Raw genomic sequence first — 15,932 nt, forward strand, 5'->3', positions numbered from 1 at the left:
ACAGAGCTCCCCTTAGAATATATAAATACCCTTGTCCTCCCAGCTGAAATATCTTTTAAACAGTGCTGTTTTTTAAAGACTGCCTCTTTGTCATGCTAGAATTTCAAGAAAGACACTGCTTGGTTCTACTTAAGCAATTTTCATAGCCAGGAAAGTATCATTGCTTCTTTTCCAGTATAGTTCCGGCAGATCCTCAGGGGACATGGTGAGATAGAAGTGCCAGATAACCATAGAGGGAAGGCTTCTATTGACTCTACTGCTTCAAGTCCAGAGAAGAAAGCTTTGGCAGTCAATTACTGTGGAGGTGCCACATGAGCCCATCTGTGCCCTGGATTTTATGTGACATGGGCCCCATGACCTCAGTCACTATGCCAGGAAACACCTTGGTCCAGCTCCATTATTTCTAGCAAAGGCAAACATTTGTGGTACAAATGTGGGAAGGGCTGGTACAAAAAGAGAAGCATCCAGAATGTGTTCTTGCTTATATTCCAAGTCTTTAATTAAGCCTAGATTGAAGTGGTTGGGGCTTATCCCAATAGAAGGTTGTACAACTCGACAGTCAGCAAAACTGACGCTTATGGTTGAAGATGGAATCACATGTTAAATAGGTGGGAACCTGGCAATTCTCATTGGCTACTTGCCACCAACAATATGTTCTAGGGCATCATTAAGAGCCTTTAAACTTGACCATTGCTTGGAAATGAAGACAGGGTGGTGACTGCTCAGATAATGTTTCTGCCCACTAATTGCTTGCATGTATCTGAGGCAAACGCAGACCCATTTCCAGAAATGAGAGTGTCTGACAGCCTGGTTTTGCAAGGTTTTGCAAGGTGCTGGAAAAAGCTGTAATTGTCACAGCAGAGGTTTAAGATGGAAAATAAGCATGCTGAGCTATTTTGAGAAGGAGCTTGCCACAGTGAAGTTTTTCTTCTGGAAATAGTCTTATAAAATTGGGATTGGAGTTTATGGTTGGTCACTTTCCACTGATATGTTGGTGCCTTTGACAATTTATGCTACATGGTCTGGACTGTACAACACCCTTTCACAGTTTTTTCCAGCCTCAAAATCAGGTCCATGTATAAAACAGAGCTTCAAGCCCGTGTTTTATATGAGTAATTTCCGGATGTGCTACATGTAACATGGCCAAGATAACGTGATGACTGCCTTCTGTGGGTTGGTTATAGGCGAGTCACTTAAATTTCCACCTTGTCAACAATTTAAATTCCTTAATTTATCCTTTTTCTGGTGACTCTTTTCATATCTCTTTTTTAAAAAACAGAGATCAGTTATGAATTGTTCAGAGCTGGCTGTGCAACTGTGTTAGCCTAAACAGATGAGCTAAGAAAGTTGTCTGCCTTTCCTTATTCCTTCATTCAACAGCTATTTACTGGTACCAAGTTCAATATACTCTGTAGGCACTGAATATAAGCATTGAAGGACAAGGCCCTGGACCGCAGAGCTTGTAATCCACTGGAGGGATAATTGTACAATCACAGAGAAATCATAAAATTGCAACTCCGCCCATTAAGAAAAAGGAGAGACAAGTCATTCAAGAAAATATAATGAGAAATTGGACCAAATCAAGGGAGGGAGTAAGCTTGGAGCTATGATCTGAAGAAATTAGACAGAAGAAATAAATATTCCAGACAGATGAACAACATGTGCAGAGACCTTGGTAGGAGGGAACATGGTGAACAGAGAGACTGAAAGAGGGCAGCTTGGCTGGAACAAGGGCTGCAAGAGAAGAAAGTAGAAGTCAGACCACCAGTGGCTAAGAATATTCAGATTTATTCAAATACTGATGGGAAACCATTTGTGAGTTTTAACAGGAGAATGATGTGATCAAACTTGCATTTCAAATCTGTAGAGAAGAGATTAAGGGGAGACTAGAGCAAAAGCAAACCAGGTCAAAGTCTTTGCTATGTAGTTCAGGCAAGAGATGGTGGTGGTGATGCCGGTGGAGATAGGAGAAGATGGTGGGAAGAACTTACAGCTCCTAATGATGGGCTGCACACAGGGTGTGGGTTGGGGGAGTAAAGCCAGGTGTCAAAAGTGAATCCACACGAAATAGTGTGGGTGGTGGTGCCCTTCCCCCAGAAGGGAAAGGCTAGGAGAGGACTCGTTTGAGGGGAAGATCATGAATATAAGCTGGGATATGCAAGATTTGAAGTGACTTTCAGACTTCCAGCAGGAGACCCTGAAACGTAGAGATGGCTTAGCACAGATGGGCACTACAGTGACTCAACCAGGATGCCAGACCATCATGTGTTCATCAACACTGAACAGAGGACCCCAGAGCATATCAGCAGTGATGATGTAATGAAGCCCAGAGTCTTCTACTCATAAAGTACAAACAGAAGAAGTGGGGGCAGGACAGATTGCTAGGGCCTGGGCTACATGGTGGTGACTTGTTTTCACTGCTTCTGTGGACAGTAGAGGCTTATCTATCACTGTCTGTGTAAGTTAATTCTGGAAATGATATTGTACTCAAGTGGGAAGAATTGGTGACTTAATGCCATCTGGCATTCTGTGACTAAGCATAGCTCTGACCCCGAAAAGCATAAGCATGAAGGGAAAAAGGAACAGTGGAAATCATTTTGGTAACTGTGCTGTGCTTATAAAATAGAATCCCCTTGTTCTTCAGAAATATGACTGAAACACCTATGGGTGAAAAGGCGCAAGTCTCCAATTCACTCTCAGATGGTTCAGGAAATAATAATATGTAGATACATCTGTGCTTAGTTGCTCAGTCGTGTCCAACTTTTTGTGACCCCCAAGGACTGCAGCCCGCCAAGCTCCTCTGTCCACGGGATTCTCCAGGCAAGAACGCTGGAGTGGGTTGCCATTTCCTTCTTTGTATGTATGTATACATAACATGTATATATGTTATGTATACATACATGGGGAGACTGTGAGAGGGGATGGATGGGGAAGGGAACAGAATGAACGAAAACAGGAAAAATGACAGGGTAAATGGGGCAAAACATGAATAATTTGTAGATCTGAAAAAAAAATAAATTCTTCATACTATTGTCTCAGTAGCAACAACAGCAGTCACAAGGGACAGTGGAAGTTCTCATCCTAGTACAGACTCAAAAGTAAAAAATGTGGTCATTCTGGAGCCTTAGACTGGATTTGAAGACCCAGAGACAAAGATTTTGGAGCGAGTAATTTTATGTGTGAAGCAACCCCGTGAAGCCCTGGAAGGGGAGTGAGGAAGGGAAGGGAAGAAAGCTGTTACCAAGTAAAGGGTACCAGCTTAATAAGCAGGGTCCTGCTGGGGGCAACAGACAGGAATCAGTTCTTCTGGGACCACTGGAAACAGTACAAATGCACTCACACCTTGTCCTGCCCTTGTGAGAGGCAAGGATGCTGCGGTACTTATCTTTCAAGTCCTGTTTGTCATTGACTGAGGGTTGCTGCTAAAGAAGCCAATTCCCCAGCAGGTCCCAGGCCCTGGTAAGAGGACGCCATAAGCCTCGAAGCACAGTTCCTTAGAGAAAGTCCTGCAATGGCCCCTCAGTGCTAAGGAGCTCTGGGTGGGTCCCAGCAACCCAGCTCCAGCTCATGTCCAGTCTCCAGAGTCAGAGCAGATCACTCCTGGTTGCCTTCATGAGAGAAAAATTAGGTAATTATTAAGTAACCCTAGACTGTCTCGATGCCTTCATTTTATTTTTGGAGGAAGTGTTCTGTGAATTAGCTGCATCTCATGTGGAATACAATGAATAACGATAGCATCGGCAGGGCAGCCCAAGAGCGTAACCCCAGAAGAATGCATTTCTGGTTTCTCTTCACTCAAATATGCAATTCATCAAAATGATGTAAAGTCTTTGACAAGTTCATTTTCTGTCAAGCCCATGCTCAGAACATCACTAAAATACAGCGGCACCTCTGGGAATACTCCCAGGATTATGGAAAGCCTCAAGAAAATGGAAATTTGGTAGTAAGGTGCCTAAATCAAAGATGCTTTTTAATGAATGTTTGAGTGTCTGCAGTGACTTTACTTATGATCATGGCTATAAACACATACCAGGTCAAGTTCTTCTTGGATTTCAACACACCACCTTTGCCCTAGTTATGTCACTCCTTTGAGCTCCACGGTCTTACCTTAGCCTTAGACTTTATGGTAAGATACCGTAAGTGTTGTGTTGTGAAGCCTACAAAACTGATCAGTTACATCCAGTTCAATTAAGATGCTTAAGTTCATCTTCCTGAGAATAAAATATATATGTTAAGCAGGCTTCAGGATAAATTCCTGGCATGTATTACTAGGTCAAAGGGTGAATATTTTTAAAGTTATTGATGTATACTTCCAGACTGACCTATGAATAGGTTGTACAAGCTTACACCCTCACCAACACTAAATACAAAATATTTTCTAAACTGTGTCAATTTAAGAGATTCAAAAATAAGAATTATGGTCACCATCTGTTTTAATTTGTTATTGCCTTACATAGGGAAGTTGAATTTTTCTCATGTATTTATTGAAATTTACATATTTTTAAAGTCTGTGGTAGCTTATCTACTTGCAATCATTTCTATGTAGGTTTATCTTTTTCTTCTTGGTCTGCTAGAACTCTTCATATATTAAGGACATTAACACTTTGTTGCATGTTAACATTATTTAATGTCATGTTAAAATTATTTAATTTAATGTTAAATGATTTTAATATTTAAATTTTAAAAATTTAATGTTAAAATTATTTAATGTCATGTATGGATGTGAGAGTTGGACTATAAAGAAAACAGAGCACCGAAGGATTGATGCTTTTGAACTGTGATGTTGGAGAAGACTCTTGAGAGTCCCTTGGACTGCAAGATCCAACCAGTGAATCCTAAAGGAAATCAGTCCCGAATATTCATTGGAAAAACCGATGGTGAAGCTGAAACGCCAATACTTTGGCCACCTGATGCGGAGAACTGGCTCATTGGAAAAGACCCTGATGCTGGGAAAGATTGATGGCTGGAGAAGGGGACCACAGAGGATGAGGTGGTTGAATGGCATCACCGACTCCATGGACATGAGTTTGAGTAAGCTCCAGGAGTTGGTAATAAACAGGGAGGCCTGGTGTGCTGCAGTCCATGGAGTCGCAGAGTCAGACACAACTATGTGACTGAACTGAACTGAACATTATTTAAATTTAACTTTCTATTTATAGTAAATAGGAATTTATAATTTTATAAGTTAAAACTTCAGTCTTTGGTTGATGATTTATTATTTGCTTTTGTATGTAAAAAATTGTCTCCCATCATCAGATCAGATAAATATTATTTGTTCAGTCACTCAGTCATGTCCAACTCTTTGCAGCCCCATGGACTGCAGCATGCCAGGCTTCCCTGTCCTTCACTATCTCACAGAGTTTCCTCAAACTCATGTCCATTGAGTTGGTGATGCCATCCAACCATCTCATCCTCTTTTGTCCCCTTTTCCTCCTGCCTTCAATCTTTCTTAGCATCAGGGTCTTTTCCAATGAGTCAGCTCTTCTCATTGGGTGGCCAAGTACTGGAGCTTCAGCTTCAGCTTCAGCACCAGTTCTTCCAATGAATATCCAGGGTTGATTTCCTTTAGGATTGACTGGTTTGATCTCCTTGCAGTCCAGGGGATTCTCAAGAGTCTTCTCCAGCACCACAGTTTGAAAGCATCAATTCTTTGGTGCTCAGCCTTCTTTATGGTCCAACTCTCTCATCCATACATGACTACTGGAAAAACCATAGCTTTGACTATACAGACATTAGCCCATATTTTCTTCCAGTTCTTTGGGATTTGTTTTTTAATTTATTTATTCTACTGAATGAAAGTTTTGAATGTGTGTCATTTTAAGCAGTAATGTACTTTCATAACACAGTTTCAAGTAATTTCAACCGTGATGTTGTCATTATCATAAAAAAATACATGGCAGTCTAGACACCCATGCTAAATGGCTTTGTACAAACATTATGGAATATCTGTGTAGTTTATCAACATGCATTAACAGTCAGTTTATATCTTCCTTTCACTGCAATTAGGCCCTGTGTCAGGACATGTGTCCTGAAGCATATTCTGACCAAGACCCTTTTAATGTGGTACAACACCAGGTCTTCAGTGTCGTGGGGGTAGTCGGGATCACCTAAATAGGCTTCTTTCTTAAGGTGAACTTCCTCTTGTAAAATGTGTTCTCCTCTGCTGACCCTCTGCCAGCCTCCATGACCCTCTGCAGAATGGGCAGGTATAGGACCCTCCTGGAACCTGCATCCCTGTGGTCCTCAGATCTGCTTGATAAGAACTCTATGTGCACTCTTCAAAGGCAACATTGATATTATTGGAAGTTTCTCATTTAATTTCTTTGATAGTTTTACTGGAAGGAGACTTGTGTTGAGACAGTATATATGTCAACCCGGCTGACCCCAAAGGAACTATGAGAGGAGGGGTTCTTCATCTGGGGTCCTGATCTGACATATTGAAGCTGCCTACCACTGGGCCTCAGGGGATCTTCAAACTCCCTAAGATTACATGGCAAGCTTTTTATGAATGATATTCTGTACATAGTTCTGAGGGAAGGGGTAAGGAGGAGAGTTCTGTGATGTAGTAAGTTTAAGACTCACTAAGTGTGAGGACTTTATTGTAAACTCATCTTAAAGAAAATCGTCACATTGTGGTTCCATTGGCTATCATTTTTCTTTCAATGAAATGTTAACTAATGCCTTCAGAGAGAATACTTCGTTTGTAAATTTTATGAAAAAAAGAATACCCAAATACTAGCTTACTGTGTTGAAAGGTGTCCGCAATATTAGAGTGGATATGATAGTTTTAGCAAAAACAAAACAAACGAGCAAAAAGGCTTATTTTGGTCTACTTCTCAGCCTCACATAGTACCACGTGTATAGACATCTCTGTTTTGGACCCTGCGTTTTTTGTCTGCTTTTAGCAAGAACAAAAGCTTCCCAGCATATAAATCTCAGAAAGCAGGTTGAATGGCATTGAACTCTTGGCTCTGTGTCCCCATTCCCCTCCCTGCTCACACTCACCAGCAACATGAAATACAGAACCTGCGTAAGTTTCCAAGGCCACATTTATGTGCTCACCAGTGCTTCCTAAAAAGGATTTACACATTCTACTATCTTCCAGCTTTTGAAAAATAACATTCTGTTCTCATCCCCAGAAAATAGAGAGGGAGTGGAAGTGACTCGTGGGAATGAGCAGACAGCAATCTTCTTTGGAACACAAAGGACTGCGTAGATCCCGCTATAAATTATAGCTGCGTAAAACTTCAGGAAAACCAAAGAAAGTAAAATATTAACATTAAACCATAGCAACCCCTGCTGTATATAATTTAGATGAATAATCTATTTAATGTACACAGGATATTGTGATATAGTTTTTTGTATGCCACTGGCAACAGTTTACATTTGAAAAGAATAGAGGCATTAGTTGCTGGCATATGGCAAATGTGTTCTATTCATTCTTATTCTTAAAAATTGAATGTCCTCAAATAAAATACTGATCAAGGGCTAAAAATTTAAGGCCTGCTGTATCTTTGTCTCATAATATGGATTTGTGGCCTCATCTAGCCTTTCCTTGACCTTTTTGCATAATGGTAGGATATTAGTAAGAGAAAAATGGTTACATAAAACATCCTCTGAATGTGATTTTTTTTTTACATCGAGTAATTTCAGGTGGCTAAAAATGGAATGAGCTAACCTGAAAGTAACAAGCTGTTCACTGTCTCAGCCAAATTAGGCTTAATGTTGAAAGGCATTCCTTGAGAAGTCAAGAAGGCTGGGGGTCAAGCCATCAGGCCAGGGAGTGCAGCTGTTGGACCACCTTTTGTGGTCTCTAAGGAAGCAACCAAAGAAAATCCAGCAAAGAAAATCTCTCAAAGAATCAACAGGGTGAGTAAAGCAAAAATAACCAGATGTCCCAGAAGACTCTGTTGGTATTATGAAGAAAGCTAGAGCAGAACTAACAGGGTTTGGATTTTATCAACCTTACTAATAAAAGTCACTTGGCTTTCCATCGAGAAGAGCAGTTGGTACAATATGGAAAGGTTTTAAAGACCATTAATTTCTTGAAATGAAACAGCTGGCCTTATTGGCTATTAAATAATGAGCCAGATTCTCCCCAGTGCCTAAGTCACTCTCTAGTAGTAAATTAGTCATTTAGGGAGGCACATTAACTCTTTAAGAAGATTAGAGTTTCATTTAGTGCACTTTGTGTGTAGGAGGAAAAGTAGTAGGGAATCTGGCTGAGGCTGAGTAAAGAAAAGATGAAGGCAAGATGGAACCCAATGAAGAAAGTCAGCCTGTGATTTGTGTTAACATGACAGCTGAGATAAGCATAGGAAATTGGGGGTGTTGAGTTGATTTAATCTAGCATTCTACACTTGGAAGAGGGTTTCCCAGGTGGCACTAGTGATAAAGAACTCACCTGCCAATGCAGGAGATGTAAGAGATGCGGGTTCCATCCCTGAGTCGGGAAGAACCCCTGGAAAAGGAAATGGCAACCCATCCAGTATTCTTTCCTGGAGGATCCATGGGCAGAGGAGCCGGGCAGACTACAGTCCATAGAATTGCAAAGAGCTGGACACGACTGAAGTGACTTAGCACACTTGGAAGAGATCATGGTGGTGGAAAGCGTTGACACTTCATTGATTATTCCTTCATCCACTCATCCAGTGAGCTTTTGGTTGGACAGTGCTGTGTAGCTGGCACTGAACTGGGCACTGAGGGAATGCTCTTCAGTGAAACACATTCCTTGTCTCCAGTGCTTTACTCTCTAGTCTCTGGTGGCTTGGGTAGGGAGTGGGAGAGACTGGTAGATAGATAGCACTAGAGTATGTGAAGTGCTAGAACTTTATTTGCATACATTGAATTTGAATTGAGGAAGTGGCAAGATACGTAGCCTCTTATACAACAGGTGAAGAAGTTTGATTTTACTCAGAAACGCTCAGGCCATCGAAGGCTTTTAAACAAGAGGTTGGTTTAATCAGATTTGCATTGTAGAAAAGGCTCCTTGACAATTTCATGGAGAATAAATTGAAGGGACAAGACTAGAATCAGTTCAGTTCAGTTCAGTTGCTCAGTCGTGTCTGACTCTTTGCAACCCCATGGACTGCAGCACGCCAGGCCTCGCTGTCCATCACCAACTCCCAGAGTCTATTTAAACCCATGTCCATTGAGTCAGTGATACCATCCAACCATCTCATCCTCTGTTGTCCCCTTCTCCTCCCGCCTTCAATTTTTCCTAGCATCAGGATAAGAAAAGACAAAGGGAAGCTGTTGATAAAATCTTTATAAGAAATGCTGAGGGCCTAAAATGAGGCTATAACAGTGGGGAATGCCAGGAAGAAAAGAAAAGCCTGTGCTTTTAAGAAGACGAGTTGATGTGACTTGATGGCTGATTAGACGTGGTCACTGAGAAAAAGGGTGGTAACCAAGGTAACTCTCGAGTCCAGGCCTTGGCCAGCTGGGTGGGCAGAGGTGCCATTATCCTTGGTAGATGACAGAGGATGGGGGGCAAGGTCTGGTGGGACGGCAGTGTTGTGACAGTTCTAGTTCTGAAGAGGATGAGATGTCACAAAGAGAACTAGAAGTCATCCCTGGTGAATCACACAATGAGATTTGAGAAGTACATAGGGAAAGAAAACTGAGATGTACAAAGCTACAAAATGCCTCAAGCTTAACCAGAATCCTTGAGCAGTATTTTGCTTTGGTTTTTCTGCCAGAGGAAGGGATTTCTAAGTTGCAGACGTGTCCGCACTAAAGCTATGTCATTGCTCACCATGAACAGTATGCAAGTCCTAGGAAAGTACAAATAGAAAATAATCATCTTTAGAAAACCCACCTCTTTTTTAACCCAGCACATCAGCAGTTAATAAAGCATCAATATGAATATCAGGAAAATTTATGTTCTATATAAGAAGTCGAGAACTGTACAGGTTGCAGACTAGGCAAATTAACAGTTCTTTCTCTGTCAGCACTTAAAATCTATACTGTGGTTTCTCTCTATGGTATGGGTGAAACGTGCCAACAAATTGGCTTAGATGATGTAAGTATCTGAAAATATGGAAGAAATTATATATGGGAGGGAAGGAGAAATTCTTATGTATTAAAAGGTGTTGACAACTTCACCACAGAATAGCAAAAAATGTCCTTAAAGATAAAACACTTATTATTTCAGAATTTCAGAAACCACAGTTACAGTGTTATACCATGTGCAGCAAAAACTGTCTTTAGAAAGAAAAATTGACATCAAAGCTTACTAAAACCAATAACTCTTGTGGCAACTTCATGATGAGAACCTCATTCTTTAGGAATGTGAAAAGCATCAAATTAAGAGGGTGGAGAGTTCATGGATGGCCTGCAGAGAACTTAGCAGAGGAGGGCAGCTTACGGGACTAGACATGCCACTCAGTGTTTTTTTGGTCAGTCCAGGTGTCATTCTGGTGCCAGTTTTATGATGGTTCCCAGGGGGAGGTTTCCCAGGGAGACGGCCAAGAGCTACCCCCATCACTATTCCAGGTGCATCTTGCTTTCCGCTGTTATTCACACACTCAAGCTATGGTAGATAGTTGCTCTTTTAGAATAATTCCAAAAATACCTATACCAACAGTTCTCATTTGTGAACTCTGTTCTTCTCAGAGAGACCTTCTAGTCATTCCTGGTAGTAAATACTGCCCCCTCACCCCCCGCCCATTTCCTAACAAATGCCAGAATCACTGAAGACTCGCTGACTTTGTGCTCTAACTGGGGGCAACGTCACATCATTCTAACAGCTTGCCTGAAACAGGAAGCAAAGTCTTTCTCCTCAGAGTTACAGTAATGAGTTTAAAAGTGGGAATTCCTGGGATAAAATATATAGGATACTATTTTATTCTTTTCTGTGTTGGTAAGGAGAGGGCCCTGAGACCTGCAGGAGTTCTAAGGAGACAGAACCACTGAGGAGTTAACAAGAGATGCCCTCCCAAAGGTAGCCTTTACAGACTTGAATACAGAGCCTGTGGCTTCATCTGTCTCTGTCAATGGCCCATCTCAAAAGTAACTTTAAGAGACGGAGGGAAAGCCACTGGCTGCCTCTTTAACTATTCTTTGGCTCTGGTAAGAGCAAAGCATGTTCCACATCAGGATACACTTTTGAGTATCCTGTTTGCTCTTTCAAAAACCAACCAAACAGAAAGAGTGTCCAAAAGGCAAATGTTTGGAGAAAATGCTTTTTCTGAGTTTTAGGTTTAAAATGTGGCAGGGAAATGGGAAAAGATTATAAGTAGGTGCTAATTCAAAGGATTTGATGCACAGTGGGTGATAGGTGAATTTTTTACGGAGAAAACAGATCTACATGGATTTTATATTCAAATCCCATCCTGGCCAAATTACACAACAAAACAAAACAAAAACCTAAGAATAAAAGTAAAGCAGATAACAGATATTTAAATATTTCACAAAGATAACTTAAAGATAAATAATGTTTGCAAAGAATTTTGTTTCCATGAGATCAAAAAACCATATGGAAATAACTATTTTAATAGGATCCTTTCATATGTTTGAGTGAGTGAGTGAGTGAAGTCGCTCAGTCGTGTCCGACTCTTTGTGACCCCATGGACTGTAGCCTACCAGGCTCCTCCGTCCATGGGATTTTCCAGGCAGGAGTACTGGAGTGGGCTGCCAGTGCCTTCTTCATTCATATGTTTACAGTGTCTCAATCTCCTTATTCTTGACATTTGGTTTAATGCTGTGGGTTTTGAAGGTACCTGGATAACCTCCTGAGTTCTTGACCTGCCTGTGGGCTGGCTCAGAAGCAGCTATTACTTTCCAAAGAAAGATATTCTTTGTTTTGTGGGCTGTTCTTTGACATTTACGTCTGAACATTGGTAAGAGTAGTGCTGATAGGAAGCAGCCCAGGCTCTAGACAGATACCAAGCCTTTGCAGGAGCCACTTCACTGAATTGTTCTCTACATCGATGACCATCCACCCTTTAGTAAGTTCTAAATAGTTTCTCACCAGGGCTACTAACAAAAGCCCTACATCTGTTAACCACAGAGCAACTGCTTTTCCCCCAGTGAGCCCCAGTAACCACCCCAGAAGTCGGTTTCCTGCAGACTGTCTTCCTCTCCCTTTTCTTACCTTATCTTGACACATGTTCTCAGTGCATTAGACCAAATAAACTTCCATAAGTCAATTGACTGTAGACAAATGCCAAATAATACTATGTTAGGTAAAGTTTCATTAGCATCATCTCATTCAAAGCAAGTGTTTAAACTCCTTGTCAACTCTTTAACCACGTGCCTTCAAAGGAGAAGATCCTCCCCCAGAAGCAAGACCATTCTCTTGCATGCATCTGTGACATTTAAGAAGTTAGGAAAGGTACATCTGTAACCTTTACCATCACTGTGGCACCTATATGGAAGCTACACTGAAATTACTGATGAAGTACTTAACCAGGTGTCGCTGCGGTAAAACATAAAGGACATACCTTTACAAGATGGATTGAATAATGTAGACCAGAATCATAAGGATGATAAAAATGAATGAGAAAAACAGTATTGACACAATGGTGTCAAATAAAGTGGCCCAAAGTCCACCTTTCAAGCTGACCTCACTACCACCCAGATTTTACTGTTATATAACAATTATGTGATTTAACTCTGTAGTAAGCTCCAAATCTATGTCATTCTTGCATGAATTTATGCGTTGACATAGCCTGTCAAATTATCTTTTTTTAAATACACCTTTATCTTATCTACCAACTAGAAAGTGTGAAAATTTTGAAGGTAAACATAAGTCAAACTTTCCTGTCTCTTCTGCAGTACCCAGCTAGATAGTAGGCATTAGGTAAATATTTATTTTTTTAAATTGATCATAATGAGCTATATCCCTAGGTCAAGAAGTTTCCATGGAGAAGGAAATGGCAACCCACTCTAGTATTCTTGCCTGGAGAATCCCATGGATAGAGAGCCTGGCAGGCTACACCCCATGGGGTTGCAAAGAGTCAGACACGACTGAGCAACTAATACACGCACATGTTATAATAAAGTTTATCCGCTGTAAAAGTAACATAAAGAATAAAGCAGTAAAATAAAAATGCAAATATTTCCACCACAACTCAGCTGGAAGAAAATACTTCTCTTTCTCAGTTCAGTTCAGTCGCTCAGTCGTGTCTGACTCTTTGCGACCCCATGAATCGTTGGTGGCCTCCATCACCAACTCCCGGAGTTCACCCAGAATCACGTCCATCGAGTCAGTGATGCCATCCAGCCATCTCATCCTCTGTCATCCCCTTCTCCTCCTGCCCCCAATCCTTCCCACCATCAGAGTCTTTTCCAATGAGTCAGCTCTTCGCATGAGGTGGCCAAAGTACTGGAGCTTCAGCTTTAGCATCATTCCTTTCAAAGAAATCCCAGGGCTGATCTCCTTCAGAATGGACTGGTTGGATCTCCTTGCCGTCCAAGGGACTCTCAAGAGTCTTCTCCAACACCACAGTTCAAAAGCATAAATTCATTGGTGCTCAGCCTTCTTCACAGTCCAACTCTCACATCCATACATGACGACAGGAAAAACCATAGCCTTGACTAGAAAAACCTTAGTCGGCAAAGTAATGTCTCTGCTTTTGAATATACTCTCTAGGCTGGTCATAACTTTTCTTCCAAGGAGTAAGCGTCTTTTAATTTCATGGCTGCAGTCACCATCTGCAGTGATTTTGGAGCCCAAAAAAGTAAAGACTGACACTGTTTCCACTGTTTCCCCATCTATTTCCAATGAAGTGATGGGACCGGATGCCATGATCTTCGTTTTCTGAATGTTGAGCTTTAAGCCAACTTTTTCACTCTCCTCTTTCACTTTCATCAAGAGGCTTTTGAGTTCCTCTTCACTTTCTTCCATAAGGGTGGTGTCATCTGCATATCTGAGGTTATTGATATTTCTCCCGCCAGTCTTGATTCCAGCTTGTGTTTCCTCCAGTCCAGCGTTTCTCATGATGTACTCTGCATAGAAGTTAAATAAGCAGGGTGACAATATACAGCCTTGACGTACTCCTTTTCCTATTTGGAACCAGTCTGTTGTTCCATGTCCAGTTCTAACTGTAGCTTCCTGACCTGCATATAGGTTTCTCAAGAGGCAGGTCAGGTGGTCTGGTATTCCCATCTCTCTCAGAATTTTCCACAGTTTCTTGTGATCCACACAGTCAAAGGCTTTGGCATAGTCAATAAAACAAAAATAGATGTTTTTCTGGAATTCTCTTGCTTTTTCCATGATCCAGTGGATGTTGGCAATTTGATCTCTGATTCCTCTGCCTTTTCTAAATCCAGCTTGAACATCAGGAAGTTCATGGTTCACGTATTGCTGAAGCCTGGCTTGGAGAAATTTGAGCATTACTTTACTAGCGTGTGAGATGAGTGCAATTGTGCAGTAGTTTGAGCATTCTTTGGCATTGCCTTTCTTTGGGATTGGAATGAAAACTGACCTTTTCCAGTCCTGTGGCCACTGCTGAGTTTTCCAACTTTGCTGGCATATTGAGTGCGGCACTTTCACAGCATCATCTTTCAGGATTTGAAATAGCTCAACTGGAATTCTGTCACTTCCACTAGTTTTGTTCATAGTGATGCTTCCTTCCTAAGGCCCACTTGACTTCACATTCCAGAATGTCTGGCTCTAAGTGAATGATCACATCATCGTGATTATCTGGGTTGTGAAGATCTTTTTTGTATAGTTCTTCTGTGTATTCTTGCCACCTCTTCTTAGTATCTTCTGCTTGTTAGGTCCATACTGTTTCTGTCCTTTATCGAGCCCATCTTTACGTGCAATGTTCCCTTGGTATCTCTAATTTTCTTGAAGATATCTCTAGTCTTTCCAATTCTGTTCTTTTCCTCTATTTCTTTGCACTGATCACTGAGGAAGGCTTTCTTATCTCTCCTTGCTATTCTTTGGAACTCTGCATTCAGATGCTTATATCTTTCCTTTTCTCCTTTGCTTTTCGCCTCTCTTCTTTTCACAGCTATGTAAGGCCTCCCCAGACAGCCATTTTGCTTTTTTTGCATTTCTTTTCCATGGGGATGGTCTTGATCCCTGTCTCCTGTACAATGTCACGAACCTCTGTCCATAGTTCATCAGGCACTCTCTCTATCAGATCTAGGCCCTTAAATCTATTTCTCAATTCCACTGTATAATCGTAAGGGATTTGATATAGGTCATACCTGAATGGTCTAGCAGTTTTCCCTACTTTCTTCAATTTCAGTCTGAATTTGGTAATAAGGAGTTCATGATCTGAGCCACAGTCAGCTCCCGGTCTTGTTTTTGCTGACTGTATAGAGCTTCTCCATCTTTGGCTGCAAAGAATATAATCAGTCTGATTTCAGTGTTGACCATCTGGTGATGTCCGTGTGTAGAGTCTTCTCTTGTGTTGTTGGAAGAGGGTGTTTGCTGTGACCAGTGCATTCTCTTGGCAAAACTCCACTAGCGCTTCTCTTTCTAGCACTCCAATATTCCAGTTGTTTATTTTTAAGGGCCCTGAATTCTCTTTTCAAAACAGAAAAGAGAGTGATTATTTCTTGTATCCAGTTGTTCAGAATCTACATTTTGGGGGGTAAATATGTGTCTGGCATGGGGAGGGGGACAGATAGGGGAATGTGGCAACAGAGAAAAATGTCAAAGTCAAGGAATCAGAAAAATCTGAGTGATCTATATAAGGGAACAAAAAAAGTCACTGTGGCTTAGTCAGTTTTTCCTGGCCTCTCTTGTCCTCCCTCTTGGTGACATGCTCTTCCTTGTGACCCAGTGGGTTCGAGAATTCTAATAAACGAGCTGAAGAACAGGGTCCCCAAAGGATATCTTTGTGCCAAAAGGGAAGGCAGCTGTGGTTATGAACCAGCACATGCCAGAGGCCACCAAGCTGTTGGGGACTTTGTGTGAATGGATGACAGTTTTAATTTCACTCCCCAGCAGAGGTGGTATCCAGCCAGCACTA

The 15,932-nt window shown here is 41.4% G+C and overlaps 1 protein-coding gene across 3 annotated transcripts in view; it reads left to right on the plus strand.

Moving 5' to 3' along the window:
• Nucleotides 1-15,932, plus strand: part of PARD3B (par-3 family cell polarity regulator beta) — a 1,167,593-nt gene that overhangs the window by 1,098,656 nt on the left and 53,005 nt on the right. The window contains exon 23 of one of the 3 annotated variants that reach the window (XM_069578085.1): nt 7,140-7,497. The exons of the other annotated variants lie outside the window; for them this stretch is intronic. Within the exon in view, the coding sequence (XP_069434186.1) occupies nt 7,140-7,146 (7 nt within the window). The 3' untranslated portion in view covers nt 7,147-7,497. Of the gene's footprint in view, nt 1-7,139; nt 7,498-15,932 lie in introns of those variants that run through there. 3 annotated transcript variants of the gene reach the window in all.

Source organism: Ovis canadensis, chromosome 2 (assembly GCF_042477335.2).
Source record: "Ovis canadensis isolate MfBH-ARS-UI-01 breed Bighorn chromosome 2, ARS-UI_OviCan_v2, whole genome shotgun sequence".
Classification (NCBI taxonomy): Eukaryota; Metazoa; Chordata; class Mammalia; order Artiodactyla; family Bovidae; genus Ovis; species Ovis canadensis.